Source organism: Maniola jurtina, chromosome W, assembly GCF_905333055.1.
Source record: "Maniola jurtina chromosome W, ilManJurt1.1, whole genome shotgun sequence".
Taxonomy (NCBI): domain Eukaryota; kingdom Metazoa; phylum Arthropoda; class Insecta; order Lepidoptera; family Nymphalidae; genus Maniola; species Maniola jurtina.
In genome coordinates, this window is record NC_060057.1 from 4,419,410 (window position 1) to 4,445,997 (window position 26,588).

Here is a 26,588-nt window from a genome sequence, read left to right on the forward strand (position 1 = left end):
TACCGACAGAATTTACAGATTTGCTTTTCCCATAAGAGTCGTAGAGGGGGGGCATTGCCAATTTCTTAATTTTCCTGTAGTTTGTATGCTATTTCTAGTCTACATGCCAAATTTCAGCCTTCTAGGACTTCTGGAAGTACCCTAGAATTACAGGCTATGAATTGTGATGATCATCAGTGAGGGACGAAAACGGCGTATTTTAGGTATCAATAAATCTGTAACCATAAAAGCTAGATATTTGATACTTAGTGTATTTGGTAAATTTGCTGAGGACACCTTATACTGAAAATTTCAGCTTTCTAGCGTCATCCAGACCGAAGTTATGACGGGTTGAAAATACGGCGAAACACTTCGAGAAAAAGGTACTACGTAGCGCCCCGGCCGCCGTTTGGCTCGTCTTGGCGGGGGCACTGCCGTGCCCCCTGATATGGCGCATGTTACGTCCAAAAAAGTGAGCGACTTTGAACTTGTGGACAAGGCCAATTGTCAGTGTCCACGTTTCAGCGTCATACGAAATCGCAGGTAGGACACACTCATTATTAGACTTTCGTCTTTAGGTTTTTGGGTATCGACGAATTGAAAACGACGTAATTTTTCAAATGCTGCCCAGCCTAGCTGTATTTTCTGTAAGCTTCCTTCTTGAAATTGTTTCTACCAAGTTGTATTACTTGTCCTAGGCAGTTGTACCTACCATTGACATTTTCGACAGGGATGGATTTCGGAATGACTAACTTCCTCCAATATAACTATGTCGTCTGCAAATCGCAAATGTGAGATGTATTCGCCATAGATTTTTATCCCTCGATTCCAGTCCAATACGTTAAACACGTCTTTTTCAGTTTTGTTCACCGATTGATCATTTGTAATCTATTTAAACTCAAAAGACTAAAACATAAACATTGAAAGGGCATGCACAAGAACAGAGATTTCTTAGAATGTGCGAATAACTAAACTTAGAAAATGCAGAGTAGGTACTTTTCCAAAGAGCCGGAGAAACTGAAAGAAAACAAAATATTACTCGTTCGCTAGACACATAATATATGTAACTTCATCTAGAATATTACAGATACCAAAAGTTGAAGGGTTGATTTTCGACTTCGAATAATATGACTATATTATGATATACTATGATAACTTTCGTGTTATAAAAAAGGGAAATACGCGTAATCTATTAAAAGCACGCGATTCTCTACGAGTAAAATTTAAAAAAATAGGTATTCTTACAGTAGCTTCTCGGTATATTTACATTAATATAATTTTTGTACGACAAAACATTCTTAGTTACAAAAAAAATCGGTGATTTTTACGACAGGCAAACTAGAAACCATAATCGGCTCGCAAATCCTACGCTCCGCCTCAGGAAAGTGGGAAAGTCATTTGTGGGAATAAGTGTAATATTTTATAACAAAATTCCGCATTCTATTTTAGACTTGCCTTTACACAATTTTAAAAAATTGATTAAAATTATGCTCATGAAAAAAAACATATTATACAATCGAAGATTATGTAAATGACAAAAAAGCTTGGATTTGACTCGCTTCAGCAATACACGGGGCTGCAATTGCTTGTATAGTAAAAGTATAGCATATTATTATTATAAATTGAACACTTGAAAAGAGCAACCGCCGAGTTTCTTGCTGGTAGGAACGGCATTCCGAACCAGTGGTAGATTATTTTGACGATTAAAAAGCACTTTTAAAAGTTTAATTAAATTAAAATATTTTGAATTCAAATTTAAATACGAGCGAAGTCGCGGTCACATGGTTCTCAACTGTAACGTCAGAACACATACTATAAACTTATTTATAGGTGACTAGAGGTTGCCCGCGACTTCATCCGCGTGGATTTTGGTTTTTAAAGATGCCGTGGGAACTGTTTGATTTTCTGGGACAAAAAGTTACCTATGTCAATTGCAGGAACGCAAGCTACCTCGGTTCCAAATTTCATGCAAATCGGTTAAGCGGAATTTAGGAGCGGGTATTTAGGAATCCCGTGGGAACTCTTTGATTTTCCGGGATAAAAAGTAGCCTATGTCCATCCCCGGGATATAAGCTAACTCTGTACCAAATTTCGTCAAAATCGGTTAAACTGTTGGGCCCTGAAAAGGTAGCAGACAGACAGATAGACAGACAGACAGACAGACAGACAGACAAACAGACAGACAGACAGATAGACAGACAGACACACTTTCGCATTTATAATATTAGTATGGATAAGGCTACATTTGTTATTATTTTGAACACACCTTTACGCTTCTCACTTACACAATGGACGTAACATGTCGTGGTTTTGTTTAGAAAGTACCTGTTAAGGATCCTTTAACACAGTACCTACCTACTGTTGCGTCATGACATTTGAACCGAAAACTAACCTACTTTTTGATTCGAGTGTGTAATACCGCTACTAATTTTTGTGACAATTAATAACTCGCAATAATTTTTTGATGCTTTATTTTTAGTGCCTATTTTGTTGTATTTACATAATAATATGCTGATTGCATATCATAATGCTATGTATTAATCATGTGTTTTCAAATTTGGAGGTTTCCAAAGCAGAAAACATAGGATATCAAAGTGGACTACATCAATAATAATAATTTTTTTATAAAAATGACTTTACAGAATGATTTCATTGTATTAGGTAAATTATAGTTTAGATTCCATATTTAATTAAAACTTCTATATATCGACAGACCAGTGCATGCTAGCAGAGTGATTCGCTAACTCAGTGATCAAAGAATTTTCATATTGATTATTTTGAAAAAATTATAGCCAGTGTCATTCGGGATGAAGTAAGAATTTAAAGACTCCATACCTGAAAATCTGTTCAGGCATTTAAAAATAAAGTAATAAAAATAAAATCATCTAATAAACTCAAGCAAAGACAGAATAGATTAGCGATATTACTCAAACGAGAAATCACATCAGTAGATACGTGTAAGCACTCTTTAAAATATTCTAAGGCGTAGTTATGCATATTTTTACAATAAAACCAATACTGTTGCATAATATGGCGCCATATGTAAATTGAGCTGAAATTTTTATGGTGGTTAAGGTTTTTAACATATTTTTATTGTGTAAGTTAATAGAATCACGAGTTTTAGGTGCTGTTACAAAACAATAGAATTAATAACTACCATCGACTTACGATTTTTCGCTACGATAACTACTAACTACCGACCAAAGTCAAAAAAAATCCATGCTGTTATTTTTCCAATATACCAGCATCACTATCAGATGTGCCCGTAACTTTGTCCGCGTGGATTGAGGTTTGTAATAAATCCGAAAGGAACCTTTTATTTTCCCAAGATAAAATAAAAGCATACCGTTCATCTCGTTCACGGGTAGCGCTGTGAAAATGTAGGTAGGTAACAGACCGTCAGATAACATAAAATGTCTCTCTGTGTCAAATATATGATACTTTGTGCCAAATTTTGTCAAAATCGGTTAAACGGATAGGAAAAGCTACGAGACACACTTTCCTACACTCAACGTTAGTATGATTGGAAGTATGGATTTAACCTTATATCTTGAGTTCACAATGTTGAGTATTTTCATTGGTATCTGTTGCGTTTATTGCATGCAGAGTGATTTAGCTATAACACAACAATGGCATCAAAGCGATTTTCCGCGATTATAATATAATTTCCTTGTGTTGCAATTGTATTGTGTTATATCGAGTTTATCGAGATAATGTATTTATACCTAGATTATTCACGACACATGTACAAATGCAAAAGATTGTTGTTTTTTCGTTTGTCCTTCAAACACGTCGCAACGGGCAACGAATCGACGAATTTTTTCTATCAACTAGTATATAGTATTATAAAATCAAGCAAATAGGATGATTCAATTTTCTTATTTAGGCACTTGCCTTACCGCGACGAGGAACCAAATTAGCTATCGACTATTTTCTCACTCGAATTAACTAAAAATTAAATTCAGTTTTTAGGGTTCCGTACCTCAAAAGGAAAAAAAAAAGATTGCGACGAATTGAGAACCTCCTCCTTTTTTGGAAGTCGGTTAAAAAGGAACTCTTATAGGGTCTCTTCGCTGTCCGTCGTATCTGACAAGAAACCTATAGAGTAGTTCCCATTGACCTAGAACCATTAGATTCGACAGGTAGCAGTCTTATAGCACAAGTAAAGGAAAAAAATCCGAAAATGGAGAATTTGTGGTTCCATCGCAAAAAAATACAGATTTGTGTTTCCGATATACCTAATTGGTTTACTAAATCACATAAAAAGGTGCTGTACAGTATTGTTATTTTACTGGTTTGAGATTTTTTATGTGATGGTGCGGAACTCTTCGTGTCCGACTCCGATTTGCACTTGGCCGGTTATTTTTTAAATAAGTCCTAAAATGGTACTTGAGAGGCGATTTAGTGTGTGCGTACATATACAGTGCACGCACGTACGACTGTTACGCAAAAAACTTAGAATAGGTATGTAGTACAGTATGTACGTTAAATAGAAGAGGGACGTGACTGAGTGGTGTTTGTAATGAGGATTTATTTAGAAATGCAGTGATAGGGTACAATCGGTACGTTAATCTGTTGGTTATTCTGTAGATGTAGTTTCAAGCTTTATCGAGAAAATGTGCCCGATGGTTAATCTTTCTAATACCCACTGCTAGAATATAAGATGACTTTCCGGCTTCCGCTTTTCGCGTTAGCTATTGGTACCTTCAAAAGAATAGTGAATAGGCACTTTCTGGGCAGGCGCGCTCCAGCTTAGGCATCTTCTCCTGTTTGGTGTGATTATAGTGAATCGCAAGCCTATATAGTTATTAAAAAAATCTGTGCCTAGTAGTTATTTGTCTCGTATCTTTTTAACCCCCGACCCAAAAAGAGGGGTGTTATAAGTTTGACGTGTGTATCTGTCTGTGGCATCGTAGCTCCTAAACTAATGAACCGATTTTACTCTAGTTTTTTTGTTTGTTTGAAAGGTGGCTTGAAACGAGCTGATTTTCTTAGCTATAATCTAAGAAAATCAGGTTTTTTCTAGTTACTGTAACCTTCACTTGTCGAGGGTGTTCAAGTTTGGATCAATGTAGCCTTGGCAGATTACAGGAAACAAAGACGTATAAAATGTTTCATCCACGTAGGTATAAAGTCTAATTTTTTATGTCTTCTTCGGAATAGTATTAGAAATCACAGAAAAAAGTTAGTTTTTATTGTTTGTACGCCATTCACAGGACATAGTTCTTCACGTTCGAATTTGAAATGATTTTTCCACGCTAGCGGCTAAAATGAACTTTTCCACGCAGATTTCTAGCGACAAAGAAAAACCGAACTTGTGAGATGAAAAAATCCTTTATTTTATCCTAGCATGAGGGCTAACATTATCTAGTACTGATAGAATTACAGTACGAATTATATTTTTTTACTATTTATTATCTTAAAAAATAAAGAAATGGGGTCCGGCAAAGACTCGCAATTATTGTCTGGTTTTTATTCATATCAATTCTTTTAAATGTAGCACGACTCCAACAGTTTATTGCTCGTTGGTATTTGCTGAACTAGTGGCATTTATAAAGAAAGTCGCTTGCGTAACTAGGTACTGAGCAGTTATGAAAGGAGATCACTTTTTGACCACATAAATACCACATTGTTAGGATCCTACAGCCAATTATTATATATATCTACCTACTGTATCTTAAACATCTTGGTTATTATTAAAGTAGCAATACGTAATATCTTTTATTGGTATACTATAAGATCGAAGATCATCAGGTGATATAATATTATAAATAGTACCTACCTCTTTATGCCTACAATTTCGTTCACTTATCGTTAGATTTTCATATAATATAAATTTTACATCGTATATATTTCTTTTTCTAATGTTCAGTCGTAAAACCTCAAAATCTTTCAAGCCGATTATACCCCGGAAAATACACTTTTTATGACCAACACAAGAATTGCAATATTATTTTGATATTACAGACAAAAGTTGGACGGGTCGGCACTTCCAATTTAAATAATTCTTTCAATAATATAATATTCGCCCCTGAATTTGGAATATATAAATATTTTAAGAAAAATACAATGTAATTGTCTATTTATATGCTAATGAAAATCACAAGAATAAATTACACAATATTAAAAATATGTAAACTATCAAAAATTAACTGTGAACCTTGTGTAGGTTTTTTTTTGTGAACCCGATAATATTAATTTTATTAGTCCTTGATAAGAATGTTTGATTATTATTTATTATTAATTTTCTGTTTATTCATTTATTTGTGTTGCCACGGTACTTACTTATGACATCGACGCAATAGTTGGCAAACCACCTCTTGCACACATTATTATTAGTAAACGTAATCTTTACTAATACCCATATTTTGGGAATTTACATATTTATTAAAAAATATCAAACTAGATATTTTTTATTTATTTTTGTCATATGTTTGTCCAATATAGCCTGATTGTCCCTTATAGGACTTATTGTGACGTTAGGTATAATAATTATAGCCGAAAGCATACGGGACGCTAAGACAAAGCCAACAGTACACCTGAAACAAAACCAGCCCAATAGGGGCGACGCTACAGTGGAGCATACAAGCTTAACCACATACATGTCTCGTCATCTATTAACCAGGAACAGTTGCTTCCTATATTCTCAGGGTTCTCTCATAACCATGAGCTTGTTCCTACCTACCTACACATTTGTATTTCACTCGAGAATTAGTTATTTCGATTCTCGTTACATTATAATTAGCTGCTCAGTAGGAAAGATTAACTATGGGTTTCTTTTATAAACTATACGATGTTGAAAGAGTGCAAAAGGGCATGAGAAAGGCGCACGCACGGTTCACCATGGGTCACCATATAGTGCCTATTACATACGAAGTATAATAGATCTTTGTTTTTCGGATTGAATATGCTGCGCACTGCCTACTGTGAGCCAGCAAGTAAGCGCGAATCTCAGTCTGAGCGTAAGTCCCAGATCTCGAAGAAATAAGTAAAGAGAGCGGGAAACGAAGTCTTCCAAGGGCGCCTCCTGTGAGGATGATGTTGGGACGCATGGGTTGGTTGGACTAGATTGGTTCATTCGAGGAGACCACATCTCCGCAAGAGTTTATGAGTGCGAAGAGGTTGTAGATGTGTACTGCCCTACTTACAAGTTAGCGAGCATTGGTGGTATTATGAACTTGTTAGTTTATAGGTACTGCGAAAGAAAATTTGACACGAAAAATCGGAATTAACGGAATTGTATATCGGATTGTATATCAAATCTTTGAAAAGAGCAACCGCCCCGTTTCTTGCTGGTTCTTCTCATTAGGAAAGGCATTCAAGTGGCAATTCAAGGCCAGTGGTAGGTGCAAACTTAGCTTGACCAAGTAGTACTAGGTAGGTACACGCACACATTTGAAACTTGCCCAAAATATGGTCGAGTGGGAATTTTTACGGACTCTTAAGATCCAGCTCTGAAATAGCCCCATATTGTAGTTTTTGATATACACATTTCATCAAGACGAGAAGAAGGGTGATGCCATTATAGTATATTTTATGCCACATCTAGTATGTGTAATGTATTCTGTAAATACCGTGAGAAAAACACGAACACGTACTTGAACTTATTATAAGCCATTGTCACTCAACATTGTTTCGGCTGATGGGAAGGCGATAGGTATCAAGAAAAAAAATGTGGAAAGCCTTATGCAAAAATCCTTACAATATTTTGAAAGGAACAGAAATGAAGCAAATGTACGGATTGTTTTGCCAAAAAAGCGCTCCTAGGTTATTTCGGCATGGTTCACTCAAAAGCGCTCTCGCCAACATAAATACTTCTGCACTTATTGAGACGGCAGGAAATAGTAGGGATGATGGCAAGACCTAGGGATCCCTGGAAACTGGAATGGGCCCTTATATGGTATGCAACGCATTGATACTTTGGACCCGTGGTATAACCGATACACCCAATAAGCGGCGCATATGCCTCTCTTATTGGAAGTTACTTTTTGCTCAGTTTGTTGTGGTGACCTTCTGGGCCATGGAGTCTTAGTGCTAAAAACTTTTCGCGAGACATTTTCATTGCTTCATCTGGTGACAAACGGACTGACTCATTTTTTGCTGAAAAGATCGCCATTTCTGGTTGTCCAGCGCGGAAATTCACCAACTATTCTTGCCACCATTCTACGCCAGCTAGATTTGTATAGTTTCATTTTTAAATAATAAATGATTCTAGATCAACGGAAAGTACTCAGGTTTTGATTCCCCCGAATTGGTAGACACGACAGACGGACAAACAACGAAGTGATACTTCTACAAGGGTTCATGTTTTCCTTCTGAATTCTAAAAATAATCGCCTCCATATTTTTAGTGGATGTGTATAATTGAGAAATGATACACTCTCATTCAGGTTGTCCATCTCATTTCCATAACAATCTGTATATGGCCAACTACCAACCCACTAACTTGTAGCGTTATAAAAAGAATCGGTTAACATTACCAAGTGTTATGCAATTAAAAGAAGTTAATGGGATTTTGCATAATTTGAAACTTTATGACTACATGACGATGTATGTAGGTATTAATGTTTATCGGGGCCAGACGAACGGCCATATTACTACGGAAGATACAGTTTTTTATTGTAGAGAACACCATCTCTAATTACTACTCGCTTATTCACTACAGATTTTATCACTCTACATCATCATCTATCCATTACCGGCTCATTCCTGAGCAAAGGTAGAAGGGTTTGGTCACAGTCCACCGCGCTGGCCAATTGCAGATTGGCAGACTTAGAATAGAATAGAATAAATTTTTATTCAAGTAGACTTTTACAAGTGCTTCTGAATCGTCGAAATAAATGCCGTTCCTACCGAGAAGAACCAGCAAGAAATTCGGCGGTTGCTCTTTTCAATTCTTCAATTTACAATAATATTCCATACCATACAAGCAATTGCAGCCCCGCGCATTGCTGGAGCAAGTCAAGTCCATGCTTCACACACCTTTAAGAATATTATGGAGAACTCTCAGGCATGCAGGTTTCCTCGCCGTTAAAACAAGTGATATTTTAATTGCTGTACATAATTTCAAAAGTTTAAGGTGCATGCTCGGGATCGTAGTCCCAACCTCCGGAATAGGAGGCCGACATCTTAAACACTAAACTATCAACGCTCACTATACGCTTTCGCTTGGTTGCAGTCACACTGGGTGGTAAGTGATCATGAACCCTAAAGTGCAACATACCTACTTATAAAGAAGCCTTTGCCTTTATAAGTCCTATGGAAACCGGAAGATGATTTCAAAATCAAAATTTATTTACTTCATTAAGAACACCAGATAAGTGTCTTTAATGCTACGTCCGTGACTCTACACTGATTCGAAATGCAGATTCTACTGAGAAGAGCTGGCAAGAAATTCAGCAGTTTTCAAATCATGAAAAGTTACAATATGTAACAGTACAATTACCTACCTACACCACCATATGGGCAACTGAAAGCTCGGTTGCTTCTGTGGCGATAATACAGAGGACAAAATGATTTGGATATTACGAGACGTAAGTTGTAGCACATTAAATAATATGAAAATGGTGTTATTCCTTGTACGACATTGTACCTAATATTACCTAGTCGTTTCGCCGTGAAATAGGCTGAAATCCCTAAAAGTGGAAACACTCCTGTTAACCAACCAACCGCATAGTATATCATTTCAATTATTTTGGTTTGCCAGCAAAAAACTGGAATTAAACTTGTTTACTAGTCAGATTAAGGCCATTTTGTAGGACGTCACCGGCCACCGCCTCTAGTGGATGGCAACTCTCTGTCTATCATCACCATACTCCTTACCTTTCACTCATGAATGTTCCCTTGATTATAGGCCTCAGGTCAATTGTCAAATGCCGAATAATGCTTGAGCCGACGACGAAAATATGATGTCAGCAATTACATAAATGTTGTTCCTTTAGAAAGCCGGATAGGTAATAGCTACAGCGAATAAATTAATACGCTGTTATTGATAATTGCTATGCTAAAAAATTACAACTCTTATACAATATGCTAACCGGTTTTTTTAAACTCTACGGAGAGTATTTTGATCCTATAATTTCATTTTATTCTGGCCTTGATCGAAATTTGGTAGGAACTTATAATATCCTACTAAAATTACAAACGCGAAGGTTGTATGTATGTTTGGATGTTTGTTACTCTATTTCACGCAAAAACTGACGGATTTGGCTGAACTTTTTTTTTAAGAATATTAGCCATTTTAAATGACTAATATTCCCCTTTCCTCTCCAACTAAGCGTCAGGCTTGTGCTAGGAGTAGGTACGACAATAGTGCAACGGGCGGGGTTTGAACCGTCGACCTTTCGGTTTTCAGTCCACTCCTTTACCGGTTGAGCTATTGAGGCTCTATGGAATGGAGATATACTATTCCCTGGATAGGCTATTTTTCATCCCGGAAAATCAATGAGTTCCCACGGGATTTATAAAAACCTATTTCCAAGGGAACGAAGTCGCGGACATCAGCTTGTATATTTTGACAGGCAATCAATAGTTCCACAAGGTAGGTAATTGGTATCTTTCTTATTTTAAAGGGTCCGTCCCTTAAAAGGAAAAAGAAGTATAAAAATACAATCATATACATAATATACAATCGAGCACCCAAGGACCCATACCTTAAAAGGTTCCGTACCCAAAGGGGAAAAAAGTAGCCCTATACATATATAATATGATGTTCATAATTGTTTACGGAACCCTAAAAGAGCGAGACCCGACTCGAACTTGACCAGGTTTTTTAAAATTATTATTATCCATGCAAATTACTAGCCATTTTTACCCGAATAAGATGACCCTTTTTCCTCCAGCAAAACGTACCTATTGGCTTATTTTCTACCTACCTATACGCTATTTGATACAATTGTTACAATGCTACAATTTGATATTCATTTAATAAAATATTATACACATTTTACACAAATGTGTCTACAGAATCCATACTAATATTATAAATGCGAAAGTGTGTCTGTCTGTCTGTCTGTCTGTCTGTCTGCTACGCTTTCACGGCTCAACCGCTGAACCGATTTTGATGAAATTTGGTACCAACTTAGGATATTTTCCGGGAAGGACATCAATAATAATTACATTGTTAAAGGAATATGTGCGATCGAAAACAAAATTAAATTAAATATATTAATATATGGTAACAATAATAATATTGTATACAGTTTACCTTTTATTTATATGTTAGCTTACAGTGGGAGTCCAGCAAGGAATGAAAGTTGTTTGTAGTATAGATACCTTCTAGGAAATATTTATTTATGGCTTACCGTTGGTTTCACATCGTAAAGGGCAGAGTCGTTGTTACAGGAAGTAAGATAAAAGCTAGATACATTGCTGCAAAGTCATGTGAATAATGCGACCAACTCATAGCACCTCAATGCAGGACCATAAGCGAAGCAGGGTTAGGTGAGATAAGTGAAATTATTGAAAACTAGAGGATGCCCGCGACTTCGTCCGCGTGGATTTAGATTTTTATAGATCCCGTGAGAACTGTTTAATTTTCCGGGATAAAAAGTTGCCTATTTCGATTACAGGGACGCAAGATACCTACTTCGGTACCCATACAAATCGGTTAAGTGGATGAGTCTTTAGGAATCCCGCGGGAACTCTTTGATTTTCCAGGATAAAAAGTAGCCTATGTCTGTCCCCGGGATGTTAGCTAACTCTGTACCAAATTTCATTAAAATCGGTTCAGCGGTTGAGCTGTGAAAACGTAGCAGACAGACAGACAGACACACTTTCGCATTTATAATATTAGTATGGATATACCTACTGTGTAAAGTTCCATGCCCAAATAGCGCCTGGGTGCTAACAATATCCAGTTCCTCAGTCCTCGCAAATTAGTATTTCAAGAAGTTGTATCTATTAAGTAGTTACTTGTTGCCTAAAATATCAATTCACTATCAACATTTCCGGAATTCCTATAGCTTAGCAGTTGGTAAGTTAGGACTTAGAGTTCAATGATCAAGACTTGTTTGGGCCCAACAATATAAATTCACAGTCAACACTTATTGAATCCTTAAATTAAGGTTAATACTTACACTCCTGTAGCATCAGGATTAGGGATTAGAACCAGATATATTTTGGACCATGTCGCAAACTCTCTCTCACTCATCGAATTTCATCGAAAAAAGAAATCACTTAAATCGGTCTCCGTCTTGCAACCGTAACTTAAATTACGAGTATATATTATGTATAGAAACAATGTACGTCTTGCTTTTTAACCCCCGACCCAAAAAGAGGGGTGTTATAAGTTTGACGTGTGTATTTGTCTGTGGCATCGTAGCTCCTAAACTAATGAACCGATTTTTATTTAGTTTTTTTGTTTGAAAGGTGACTTAATCGAGAGTGTTCTTAGCTACAATCCAAGAAAATCGGTTCAGCCGTTTGAAAGTTATCAGCTCTTTTCTAGTTATATTTTTAATATACACTTGTATAAATAAGAAGTGTACTATCTGTGGGCTATCCTGTAAAGTTACCAGCTTGGCTATCTTATTGAACTTACAAATGTGTCTATGAACTTATAAATAACGAGAAAATTATGTAACGTAGTATATACTCAGCTTTTCATTGAGCCCTTTGCTCTATGGAAGCAATATTTTACAGTCAACACTTCATCTTATGTAATTTAGTTAACTGGGTCCCATCGCAGATATACTTCATAAAGAGCATACCTACAGAGTACTCGATATTACGTCCACACTCGACACACTCATGTGCTCGACACATTCGAATTTTCTTGCTAGGCGTTAAAAGGGCTTACACTCACCGAAGTTACATAAACGCGGTTGGACTTTATACACAAGATTTGTTTAAATAATAAATGAGTAAATACCAAGTGAACGCTCATACAACATAAAACCACGAAATTTTGATGAAAATTTTGGTTTGATTTTAATTACCTTTTTATGTCGCTAGAAATTGCACATTTAGGCATCCTGGATAACACAGGTGCCTATTATGTAAGTATATAGAGTTCGCTGGTTTTGCCAGAATACCCTCGAGGAAGGTTTTTATCCTGTTTTAATATGACACATTTATACATGGGATAGGTAAATCCATCCGGGCGGAGCCGGTGCGGGTTAACTAAGAGAAATAAAACTATTAAAAAAATAAAGTTAGCAGTCATAATGGTACCTACTCAGGTTGCTTGATTATGCATGTTCAACATTTAAGAGGGGTTTATTCGTAGTGTGCTCCAAACAAACGTAGTTTAACTATCATTTGAATACTGACCCAATAAATATCAGTGAAATTTTGCAGATACTTTTTAGGAACCCATGTTATTTTCCAGCTACACTCTGCACGGTCTCAAAAATTTACATAAGTTCATATTTTTAAACCAGGGTCCTTAAAACTAGTGATATTTACGGAAAACTGGCAAACCGCAGATATAAAATTATTATTAGTTTCTATACGTTGTCTTTTCAAAATTACGTTTGTATGACTCGGGTGACGGAGAGTCCTCTGTTAGCAGTCCATCAGTAGATATATTTATACCATGCGTCTATTTTCTTGATCACTGGTCACGTAACTCTAACCTCACAAAGACCGGACTTACACAATGACATAACAATGCTATAATAAAAATAAGGCTGTGGCGGCTATTACGGGATCTTTGTTCCAAACCGGGTCACGATAGATTGTTTTCGATAAATTCCAAGAAACTATACCTTATTATTAGCTTTTAAACTAAAATGTTCATCGAATACATAATATATTTAAAAATTGCTATATTCCAGAGATCTTTATATAAGTCGTTTCATTGTCCAATAATAATTACAATATAGGTAAATAATAATAATTTTTCATAATATCTATATGAACAATAGAAATAAGTAAATAATCCATAAGTTAATTATAAAATTATAAATGCGTGTCTGTTTGTCTGTTACAAGGACATTTTTGGGAAAGGCCATTATGCGATATTATACGTGTTAGAACTTGAAGGTTTGAGAAAATGTCAGTTGCAAAAGAAGTTAATTTTATTCTAATAAGGCTACTTTACACAACAGACACTATCCGTGTCAGCACTAAAACAGGGACAACGCTTGTCGCAACTAAGCATTTGAACACGTTTGACCTCTTACTTATTTTTACTATTCCTTAAATCCAAGTATGTATGTATAATATTGTGTAAGAAGTTAATTATCACTTACTTCAACGGTTAAGAAAAACATCGGAAGGAAACCTGTATTTCTAGAAGTTCTCTAGGGCTCTTCTCAGTAGTGCTCAGTAGTGGGCCGGATCATCAGGGGTGTATAAATGAACTATCATGTATATTTCATACGAATATCGTTTAAATATAAAAAAAAAAAAAACAAAAAAACGACTTTAGTAACCTCAAACTAAAAATAAAAAATAATTTGATTTGATGCATCAAGGATTAATGTGATAATAACTAAGTCAGTTTCTCCAAAAGATATAAACATAGAACATACATATTTATATATTTCAGAGAAACTAACTTAGGTACCCACATATCATCGTAGGTCAAAATTCTCCGGGTCTAGAGACTTGAAATCTTGCAGCTTGGTTTTCTTACATTATACACCCCATAAAGGATTTTGAGAAATTCCAAAGGGATTTTCAAATAACCTGAATCCACATGAATGAAGTTACGGAAAAAAAGCTTGTTGTTATTTAAAAAGTTTCACGGCGTATGTGTGTAACGGGCAACGTGATTAACTGGGCATTATTAATAAGGACCGGCCATTATTAATAATGCCCAAGAGCGATGGGCAAAGTGATTAATTTATCACTTTGACCGGCCCTTATTAATAATGCCCGACGGCCCGTGGTCCATGTGATAAATCAGTGTTTGAGAAAGCTTGAATTTATCACTTGGACCGGGCAGTATGAATAATTCCCTACTTGTAGCCGGGCAATGTGATAAATTGGACCGCGGCCGTTGGCAGGGGCGCGTACGTGCGGGGGGAGGGCCTTAGGTTAGGTTAGGTAAGGTTAGGTTAGGTTAGCTCCTCTTCCATCGGCAGAGGAGGCTCGAGTCACCCACTGCTGGTCATAAGATTATCGAAGCTATCCATCCCATCCTCGAGGATTGGACGTAGAGGAAGCATGGAGCACTCACCTCCACCTTGTACAGGGGTACTTTGGAAGATACCTGTGCAGGGTGGCGCGAAGAGAGCCTACAGAGGAATGCCACCAGTGCGGTAGTGTCTCAGACACAGCACAACATACGCTGGCTGAGTGCCCGGCGTGGACGGAGCCTCGCCAGTGACTGATGGATATTATGGGGCAGGACCTCTCATTGCCCGCCATGACTAAATCCATGGTGTACAGTGAGAGGGCCTGGCAAGCGATGGTTTTCAGCAAGGAAGTAATGACGCAGAAGGAGGCAGCGGAGCGGCTGAGAGAGGAAGCCGAAAGCTCTTATCCCATGCGCCGCAAGAGAATCGGGCGCAGGCGAGCTGCACACGACCGTCGCTTGCCCCCTTGAGTAGGGCCTCCGGGTAATAGACAAGGGGAGTCTGTTACCCGCGGGAGAGTAAGTCCTCAAGTTAGAAGGCAAGCCCTTGTTTCCGGCGAGCCTTAAACGGTGTTGGGGCCCCTTTTAGTCCCAGAGCCGAGCCTGCCTTGGCGGGCGCCGTTAGCTGGGTCGCAGTTGAATACGTTCGTGTCCCCGTGCCCAGCAACAACGATTGAGACGGTAAGCCGTGGGGTTTTAGTCGGTAAGAGTCTGACATAACCACCTTGCCTCCCCGAGCACGGTGGTATCCATGAGGATTTTCCCACGTATAAAAAAAAGCTTAGGTTAAGTTCTTTCATTTAATAAACAAAAACACTACAGTTCACCTATTTAATATTACTTTGCCCACGATAGGGTGGGCATTATTCATAATGGCAGGGAAAAGTGATTAATCATGCTGTTTATGGTAAAAAAATTTAGCCCTGATAAACCCCACCGAAATTAACACCTATCCACGACCTTAAAGCTTTATTTGTTAGAATAAAATGTCTGTGACACATAGACACATAAACATGACGAGACTATGAGGATAACTAAAAATAAAAAGGAAGTAAAAATAATTGCACCCGGCACCACGAAGCTATTTGAACTCCATCAAAGTGTCACTTTCGAATGACGAAGTTCATCGTTCTTAAGACAATAGGCAGATCCCGGAATCGATATCAATGTTGCGTGAATAGAACAGTAATTAATCTGTACCGAAAGAAGAAAATAATTATATTAAGTTAGGGCAGTCAGGTTAATAAGCTTTCTCAAGTTTATTCATTTGCTGTAAACTCATGTGTTCATTTAAATGTATTTTGAAATAGAAACACCAAGATTTACTTAAAGTACCTACTATCTTAAATGGAATATTATGCCACAACGTGAACGTATTGTACAAACGTATTTAAAAAGGTGAAAAAATACGTAGGTACAATTACAATCTTTGACAAAAAGCTTGTCGCTTCGATTTTATTTTATTTAAATCAGAGTAAAAAAGTAACTATAAAACTTACTTTTTCAGAAAATATTAAAATATAAATCGCCTAAATTACAAATAATACGCCCAATCGTGTCTAAGCTAATATTATTTTCACAAACATTTTATAACGTCCATAAGCTCCTGTTATAATAATCAAAAATTCGTGTGTCGAAATTTCAAGACACCTGATTGATACAAAGAAAAAAAGTATGACCGATTTTAACAAAATCGATTTCAATATATCTACGAACAAAAAAAAATATACCTGGCAATTAAGTAATACACTGCAGTAACGCCGCTTCGATAAAATGAGCAAATCGATAAATTATATTATTTTATATTATTTTAGATAATTTACACACTTATTTGTAAACAAACAGTATTATTTTGAAGTAAGCAAGGCATATCGCTTCACTATCTATTTATAAACAATGATAAGGGGATTTTCAGGGTTCCTTCGGCTTTCAAGAAATCCTTTGAATTTAGTCGTTAACAGGGCTCTCTCCGTCACTCGTTTATGCTCGTTTCATACAATCGTAGTTCCAATTTTATTTGAATATTAAGCAACCAAAGTCCATAAAATTTTGCAGACATATTCTAGAAACTAATATTATCTGTGTCTGTGGTGTTTTAGATTTTTCTAAAAATATGTAGTTTTAAAATTACAGGGGCTCAAAGGTTTGTATGAAAATTTTTAAGACCGCGTAACCTTGAAACCGAATATTTTAACAGAAATCTGGAAAACCACAGACATAGATATTAGTTTCTAGAATATGTCTGCAAAATTTCATGGACTTTAGTTGCTTAATATTCAAATGAAATTGGAACTACGATTGTATGAAACGAGTGACGGAGAGAGCCCTCTTAACATTTTAAATGTTTTCCGTCTATCAAACTCTCAATCTGTCAGTAGCTAGGTATGGCATTGCCATTTCATTCAGAAAGCTCATAGCCTGAAATTTAATAAAGTTATAGAATAGTCGACCAAGACCATTAAACCAATGTGTAGACGTATTTAGTGTATTTGGAACTTACACTATAATCTCAGAGAAAATTAAAGCACAACCCTTTCTAATATAATTTTTGGGGTTGTATAACAGTAAAAAGCTTATCAGCATTACTACGGAACCCTACATGTCTATTTTCCAGCAAGCACCTATACCTAGTTATTCTATACGTTTATCGCAATCACGAGAATGACATTTTAAAGTTAACAACATATCATGCCAGTTGTTCTTTTATTGAAACTGTTATTAAGAAAAAACAATTGATATATTGTATAAAAATGCCCGTTTTAAAAATTTTCACTAACGTACCTAAATCGCAAGTTACTAAAGATTTTATGGCTAAGGTAATTCCAGTTCTTGTAGATGGAGTCAAAAAGGAAGCTGAAGTAAGTACCTATTACAAAGAAGCTACATACAGACTTAATTCAGATTGCGAGTGTGACTATAATTTTTTGCATAAATACTTAATATTTATTTCAAAAAGATTATGAGCGAGATATTTTGTTCTTATAATAATAGGTATGGACTAAGAGTCCACTCGTGTCAGTCCTTCGTTATTTTATAAAGCCTGAAAAAACTTGTTTGGCAATGCATGATGTGATTTTTAATACTGTTCCGAAGAAAATTCATAAAATTAGACTATACTTTGAAGTAAGATTTTTATACATTTATTACCTGTTATCTTCCAAAATTTGATTTGCACCATTGTGTTGGTACGTGTTCTTTTTTTCCAGTACTAAGTTAAAAGTTTTGCTAGATATCCAACTAGAATAGGCGCTCCTATTTTTACGGCTTCATTTGCGAGTTTGTCTGGTCCTGGGCTCTTTTCAGATTTTAATTTCTTTATATGTCCTAATATCTCTCTTTCGTTTATTGGGTCCACAATTGTTTCAATAGTCTCTTTGCTCTTAGAATTAATTTTTCCGTCTGTTTCTTGCGGTAGTTTTTTGTAAAGGTTTGAGTAGAAGGCAGTTGCACATTTTATTATGTCTTCCCTAGTTCTAGTTTCTCCTTTTCCGTCATTTAAGCACTGTATCCAGTTTTTATGAATTACCAATTCTTTATAGGCTCTTTTCGAACTTCGGTATGTTAGTATGTTTCTTTCTATGACTGTTCTTCTATAATTATCATAATCTTTTCGGATTGCTCTATTAGTTTTTTTGAATAACTCCTTTAATTCTTCCCTCATTTCTTTGGATTTACTTTTTGTGTTCAACAGTTTAGTTCGCTTAGAAATTAAATTCAATGTTTGCTCACTAATAATTTTGTGCTTTTTGTTGGTTATTCCTAATTTTTCATCTAGTTTCAAGCTTTTTTTAATTGTTTCTTCTAGTTTGTCACTGAGAATTTGTACATTTTCAATATTTTCCATAGATTTGTAAAGTGTTGTTGAGTTCTCTATCAAATTTTGTTTGTAGTTCTTTTTATCGCTAGTGGACTTCAACGTGTTGGTTACACCTTTGAATGTTCTTCGACTGACTTTTGGTAATTTAATTTTCAATGAGCACCGTATCATCCTGTGGTCCGATGGGAAATTAATTCTGTTAAGTACCTCTAGATTTATCACTGATTTTGGATTTTGGCTCAGTATAAAGTCAATTTCGTTCTTTGTTTTTTGGTCTGGTGAAACCCATGTCCACTTTCGAGAGTCTTTTTTCTTGAAATATGTATTCATCACTGACAGTTTGTGCTCGTGTGCATATTGTATTAGACGTTCGCCTCTAGAGTTCCGCTTCCCGTATCCATATTTGCCCATTATTATATTTTCGTGAGGCTTTGGAAGTCCTATTTTCGCATTAAAGTCTCCAATAATTAGTAATTTTTTGTCTGCTAGCTCTTGTGCTTTTGTTAAGTCATTATAAAATTTTGTGATTTCTTCTTCGCTTGAGCTCTCAGTTGGAGAATAAACTTGAATTAGGGAAACCCGTACCTCCTCGAAGTTTAGCTTCAGTAGGGCAACTCTTTCTGATATACCAGTGAAGCTCACAATGTTGGCTTTAAGTGTGCTCTTTATAAGGAAACCAACGCCATGAAGTCCAATAGTCTCGCCTATGTAGCAGAAGATATAATCTTTGTGTTCCTCTATTGTGCATCCCATCCTTCTAACTTCTGCGAGCCCTATAATGTCCCAATTTATTTTTTCTATAGCATTGTTCAATTCTAAAATTCTTTCCGCTGTCGATAGTGATCTTACATTGTATGTACAAATTTTTAGGTTTTGTTCTCTTTTAGTTTTATTGGATGGAGGGTAGTGGTCTTCTTCCCCCACGGTGACCAACCGGCTTGGGGTGCAGTTTATTATGGTTTTATTTGACAGTGTTGTGAGATCTTTCTTTTTCAGGTTCCGCTTGTCCGGGGTAGTATTTAGTTTTTTGCCAACTCAGTCATCGATGATGATCTTCCTCGTGTTACATAATTCATAATGTTTGGCTTTAAGGTTCCCTTCATTTTATTGACAGGAGATTCGTTGGGTGTGTTTAGGTTGTGGTCAGTTAACTGCTTTTTGGTATGGTTTGTAACTACTGGCGATTCTGTTTTTTCCCGCTTCCGTTTCTCACGATTACTATCTTTTGATTTTTTCACTACTAGCTTATCATATTTTATATATGCTAAATTCCCTTTATTCTTTTCTTCCTCTAATTTTGGTTGAAGTTTCTTACGTGCCTCGAGTACCTCTTTGGGATAGTCTTCCTTAATAATATAACATTACTGTACAAGAAAGGGAATCCACTAGACATAGGCAACTATAGGCCCATCAGTCTACTATCTACAATTTACAAACTCTTTTCATCAATCCTTCTGAGTAGAATAGCACCAGAAATAGATAAAAACCAATCATTAGAACAGGCAGGTTTTCGACCACAATATTCTACAATAGACCACATACATACTATAGAACAGATAATTGAAAAATTTAAAGAGTTTAACAAACCACTTTATATTGCATTTGTGGACTACTCCAAAGCATTTGACAGTATTACACACTCATCTATCTGGAATGCTTTAAGAAGTAATAACATAAGTGGAAAATATATAAACATTATAAAGAAAATTTACTCCATGAGTGTAAGTAGAGTGAAACTAGAAAGGCAAGGAGAAGAGTTCACGATTGAAAGAGGCGTTAGACAAGGAGACCCGCTTTCTCCCAAGCTATTCATAGCTGTTCTGGAGGACATCTTCAAAAACCTTGATTGGAAAAATAAGGGAATATGGGTGCTACACAAAAGGCTAACACATTTGAGGTTTGCGGACGACATAGCTATTTTTGGCGAGACCGCCAACGATCTGGAGAAAATGCTACAGAGTTTAGATTCAGAAAGTCAAAAAGTTGGTCTGCACATGAATACTACCAAAACTAAAATCATGACAAACAGTCACAAGAAAACAATCAAAATAGAACAAAAGTCAGTAGAGTATGTGGACAGCTATGTCTACTTGGGTAAACTGGTCTCCTTTGAAGCGAACACTAACGAAAAAGAAGTGGACAGAAGAATAAACATAACATGGAAGAAATACTGGGCACAAAAAGAAATTCTAAAAGGAAATTATAACCTAAAAATGAAAAAGATGATAATGGATTCCTGCATCCTCCCAAGCCTAACTTATGCAAGCCAAACATGGGTATTCACCGAAAAAGTCAAAAATAAAATCCTGTCCTGTCAACACGCCATGGAAAGAAGCATATTGAAGCTGAGAAGAATACAAAAAACTAGAAACATAGACATCCGCAAGAAAACTCAGATAATAGATGCTCTTCAGTATGCCCTGGAACAAAAGTGGAAATGGGCAGGACATATATCAAGGTATAAGGACAAAAGGTGGACTTATTTAACAACAAAATGGCAGGGCCCTACAGGCAAAAGGAGTGTAGGAAGGCAGAGGAAAAAGTGGGAAGACGAAATTATAGGTGTCGCAGGAAGAAAATGGATGGAAACCGCAATCGACAGAGAGGCCTGGAAAAGGATGGGGGAGGCTTTTACCCGCAGGGGGCCGCACGCCAAGATTGTTAAAATATTGTAAAAATAAAAAATGTAATAGGTGCTAATTAGTGTGTGGAAAATAAAGCTTTAATAATAATAATAATAATAATCTTCCAAAATTCATAGTCGCAGAACGTTCCTCCCTGTGTTGGAGGCAATACCTACCTACGCAGAGAAACTTTTAGCTTTTATAAAATAACCGAAGGTCTGGAACGCACTGGCTCTCCCATTAGTACTTAATATAATCTATCCTTATTGAAATAAAGTTTAATAAGTGCTTTGAATAGTCCATTTTTACTATTACTACTAGAATGGAATATTAGATCTACTGCTTGGGAATGCTCCAGAAAAAACTTCTGAACCGATGTAGCTGTTTGGAACACATATAATATGTTATGTAATTTCAATGATGATGCGATAATTATATTATGGTACCATGGAGGAGGTCTCACAATGGAGTTGGAAGGTTCCCATAAGAACTCCTCAACTTCTCAGGATAGCTCCATCGTGTTTGGCTCATTGAATTTGTCTGTAGACCTAGATGATTAGGGTCTAATGATGGTAGGTGGACGTAGGAACTCTTCAAGTAGGTAACATTGCCGTGTTTGGGCTCGTTAAATTTGTGTTGACAAGTTATTTAGATATACAGGGTGTTTGGTAATTAGTATATAATGACGACACGTACCCGTGCTACTTTGATCTGATAAATACAATGCTGAAGTAGATGATGGAGCCGGGTGGTGACCATAGGAACTCCCCCAGTATCTTCCCAAGTGCATAACTCAAATTAAAGCTGGTTTTTATGCAAAAAAAAATAATTATTTATTATTTCTAGAAATTCACCTGCATGGTTCAAAGTGACTGCCTACTGTCAATAGACGGTGACTCAACATTACCTGCAGCAACTGCTTCTCTGGAATCTATTGGCCACTTGGGGCCGGAAGAAAACAAACGAATAGCTAAATTACTGTCGGCAGTTATGCAAAGTGAACTCGGCGTGAAACCTGGAAGGTAATACACATTATATTAAATACTTAGAAATCACACTTAGAAAATCTTTTTTTATTATAAAGAACTAAAATTAACATTTATCAGTCTTGAAAAAGAAAATCACTGAAATGAGGAAACGCTTTCTAAACCTAAATAAACTAACTACTGCGCCTTGTCGCCGTTGGACTGGTCGGTGACCTCCTTGCGCACAGGCCCGGTCTGTGCGATGGGCACCTTCCTCTCGCCTTGCACCGCCAGGGGCACCTTCCGCGGCGCCGTCACCGTCAACACGCCGTCCGAAGACAGCCTCGACTCCACAGTCTCAGGCGTACAACCTTCTGGCAACGCATACCTCCTGGTGAACTGACGCGAAATGTACCCGTGCTGGTCCTGTAACGTGTGGTATTTATTGTATATAAATATTAAAAAGAAAACATAACTTCAAATCACTGATCTCCTTACGACTAGCGACATCTGTGCGTAGCGGGTGGAACTAGTTCGGCATCTTGGTGTGATTGCTTGTAACAGCCATCATAAAAGAATTTATTTATGAAATTTACGTTTGTTTAAATATTTGCCTTTTCTTTATAAAAGGATCTATAAAATACATTTGTAAAAATTTCACATGGATTATGGAGTTATTTTGGAAACTGACAGGTGGTCAGGAATCTGGGGCCAGAAGAAAAAAAAAAAAACAAAAAGAAAAAAGAATTTGATGTGACAGCTCTTTCTTTTTTCGATTCGCCTTGCAGGGAGATGGCGTAGTTACAAAAATTTAAAAAGGATAACGATAGTTTAGGCTGGGAGTTTTACTAAAAATGGTATGTGTGAGTTTATTCGTGCGAGATAAATTCGTCCACTCTTCGATGGTGTTGTGAATTTATGATTCCTTGTTCCAGCTTTAGGATAAAGTTTGCCACGCGGCGGGTGGGGGTCGTTCATCACGATGTGGTAAGTAAATTATTACTCTCAAAAATTAATTAGAAAGATGTAAGGCTCCCCTACCCGAAATAAACGTGTCGCCAATTCGCAATTTTATTTTCCTTTTAGGTGGCGACATGGGATTTAAGAAATTCAAACGAATTTAAGAAATTTAAACAGATTTAAGAAATTTCAACAGTTTTCAACAATTTAAACAGATTAGAAAATTTAAACAACTTGATAAGAAAATCATCATCATGGTCCCCTAACAACCTAATAATTTTAAAAACCATGATTGGGTTATAAAATAACGCTGAAATTTGAGATTTAACACGCGTTTTGCTCGCTTCACGTTTGGATTGAGGAAGCGTGCAACGCCAGCAAATCCATAGGAATCTCTTGCATCCTTCACCTTGCTCGTCCGCATGACACACGGCCACCGTCTGTATGAGCCGCGCGTCCGGAGCGAAGCTTGATTTTCGGAACAGGTGTTTTCCTAAATCTTCAGGATTTATAAGGTGGATTCTCTCCAACATATTAACTTTTTTATTTTAAGCTAATTCAACTACTTTTGTATTTTGGTTTACATTTATATTAATTAATGGTTTACACTAGATTGTGACTTATACGTTCCTAAAATCGTAACCTATCATTAAGACGAGTAACCTAAGATCATAGTTGAGGTGCGTTGAATGCGGACAGCACCTTGAGATAGTATAATGCATCTCTCATGTCTCTGTAACTAGTCGAGTTAACTTTAATTGTAAATCTATAACAAACAAAAGAAGAATTAAATAACTATTTCTAAGGTACTCGAGGTTTCAATTTAATAATTATCTTTTTCCACATAAATCCCTGACTGTACAGAGCTGATTCTGTTAGCATGTCTAGGTCCTAGCAACGCACCTAGAGTTCCTGAAAGACCTAGGACCTGGATATGCTACAGTGGCGCTCCAACGGGTATTAACTATATTTTATTTTCCCCTGAGTGCTACAGTGGCACTCAACGGGTATAAATTATACTTTATTTTTCTCCTGAGTGTTATAGTGGCACTCAACAACTTCAAAAATTTTCATATTTAAATTATACACTATATTTTTTCTCCCCAGTGCTACAGTGGCGCTTTTCGGGTTTAAAAACTTTTGTTTCACACAGGCTACAGTGGTCGTCCTGTAATTTAATTTAAATACTATTATTTGTTTATATTTGTTCAAAAATTAACTTAGTTTTTATGAAATCAGTTCAATACACCCAGGGTTGTCATATGACACATAGTAGTTTGAAAATATTGTAGGTAAACCATCAATTTAATTGAAATTTATGGATAATATTGTAATTAATGCTTTCTTTTCAGTGTTACAAATATTTCTTATCAGTTTAAGTTAATAACTGTTTGTCTAATTGTTAACTTAATTGTTATATAATTAACTTAAGTTTTATATTGTAATTGTGTATACCATCAATTACTTAACATGGAAAAGTCCAGAGCTATACAATTTCACTCCCTTAGAAAGGATAAATTAGTCTATGAAGTGTCCATACGTGCGGATACTCCTGGAAATACTGTCGATGCCCTCAGAAGACAGATGCGCAAGCTTATTTTAGAATGTCCTTCTGAGGCCATAATAGAAACACCTTTTAAAGCGGATTCTGAATTTCAAATTATAGGTGAAAAATTAGACGAACTAGTAGCTTTGTTAGATAAATGGGATGTATATAAAGAGAAGGTATCGCTAGCTAGAGCAGAAGCCCTAGCCTACCACCTTTACCATCGATTGAATAGGATTTCAACTGAGGAACCAGCGGTTTAAACACAAAAGACAGAACTCAAAAGTAGGCTTGACCCATTACTTGCAAAAATTGAAACTCCAACAATTACCGTTTCAGAAACTCCTGCTTCAACTTCATCTTCTGCAGCAATAGTTCATGAATCTTCGCTCTTCGAGTGTTCGAGTGACAAGAATGTAGCCAAATGGAACGTTAAGTTCAACGGCACCACGGATCCTCGCTCATTCATTGAACGGATAGAAGAGTTACAGGGTTGCTACGGGGTTTCGGATGCCAAACTGTTCAGGTCTGCAGCACAGTTATTTAGTGACCAAGCTCTCATTTGGTTCCGAGGATTAAAACATCAGATATGTACGTGGTCTGATCTTAAAAATCTAATATTGGAGGAATTTGATCCGGTCGATTATGACTATCGTCTACTGGGTGAAATTCGTGCCAGAACACAGGGGGTAGAAGAGCCTACTCATATTTATTTCTCTGTTATGGCTTGTCTGTTTGCTCGCTTAAGGACACAACTGTCAGAAGCAGCTAAACTAGAGATTTTATTACATAACATACGCCCAAATTTCTCTCAACAGTTAGCACTAGTTCAAATTGATTCAATTTCACAGTTAAAAGAGAGTTGCAAAAAGATAGAAGCTGCTAGCCAGCGTGCTACATTATTCTCAGAGCCTGGAAAACCAACAAATATTATAACTCCTGAGTTTTCTTATAAGCCCAAGAATAAAACAGTGGCTTTTGTGGATAGTAGGGGCAAAAAGCCTAGTATATCAGAACCAAAAATTCAACAAAATAAGGTTCATGATCAGCAACCTCCAAATAAACAATATTTATGTAGGGAAAATGGTAATAAGAACAATAACCATAAAAATCCAAATCCATCGAATAACTGTTGTCATTGTCCATCAAACAATGTTTCTAAACAGTTTGTTAAACGGAAGGTTCATTGCTTTACTTGTAAAACTCCAGGTTTTACAAAGTTGACTTGCCCAAATTGTAATAAAAATAAGAAAACTGATCCAAAAAACTAAACAACTCGAACTGTAACACTTTAAGTAAAAAAATGTCAAAATTCAAAAATTATGATTCGATTTTTACAGTTCGATTTTCCCCACAAAAAGATGATATTAGGCCATATTTGGAATGTAATATAGGAGATATAAAAGTTTATGGTTTGCTAGATTCTGGCGCATGTATATCTATTCTTGGCAACAACTCTCATACATATTTTATCAAATTGGGTTATAACTTTAACAATTTTATTGATAATTCTTGCACTGTTGCAAATGGAATCCAGTTAGAGTCATTAGGACATATGTATATACCTGTGACTTTCAATAGTAAAACTTGTGCTATTAAATTTTATGTTGTGCCTGCAGTAACTTCAGATTTAATACTAGGATGCGATTTCTGGAAGGCGTTTAATGTAGCCC

At 36.4% G+C, this 26,588-nt stretch overlaps 2 protein-coding genes and 1 long non-coding RNA gene across 3 annotated transcripts in view; 2 read left to right on the forward strand and 1 right to left on the reverse strand.

Annotated features, from left to right (window-relative positions):
• Window positions 1–17,665: 17,665 nt before the first annotated feature.
• Window positions 17,666–26,588, forward strand: part of LOC123879971 (D-dopachrome decarboxylase-like) — an 88,298-nt gene continuing 79,375 nt past the window's right edge. The window contains exons 1-2 of the mRNA XM_045927829.1: window positions 17,666–17,861; window positions 22,291–22,466. Coding sequence (XP_045783785.1) covers window positions 17,754–17,861; window positions 22,291–22,466 — 284 coding nt within the window. The 5' untranslated portion in view covers window positions 17,666–17,753. The remainder of the gene's footprint in view (window positions 17,862–22,290; window positions 22,467–26,588) is intronic.
• Window positions 22,496–26,588, reverse strand: part of LOC123879970 (protein lethal(2)essential for life-like) — a 76,791-nt gene continuing 72,698 nt past the window's right edge. Inside the window, exon 2 of the mRNA XM_045927828.1 lies at window positions 22,496–22,835. Coding sequence (XP_045783784.1) covers window positions 22,608–22,835 — 228 coding nt within the window. The 3' untranslated portion in view covers window positions 22,496–22,607. The remainder of the gene's footprint in view (window positions 22,836–26,588) is intronic.
• On the forward strand, window positions 23,180–24,121 carry LOC123879975. Its single transcript, XR_006799126.1, has 3 exons — window positions 23,180–23,266; window positions 23,345–23,396; window positions 23,496–24,121. It is a non-coding gene; the product is annotated as an uncharacterized LOC123879975 (long non-coding RNA).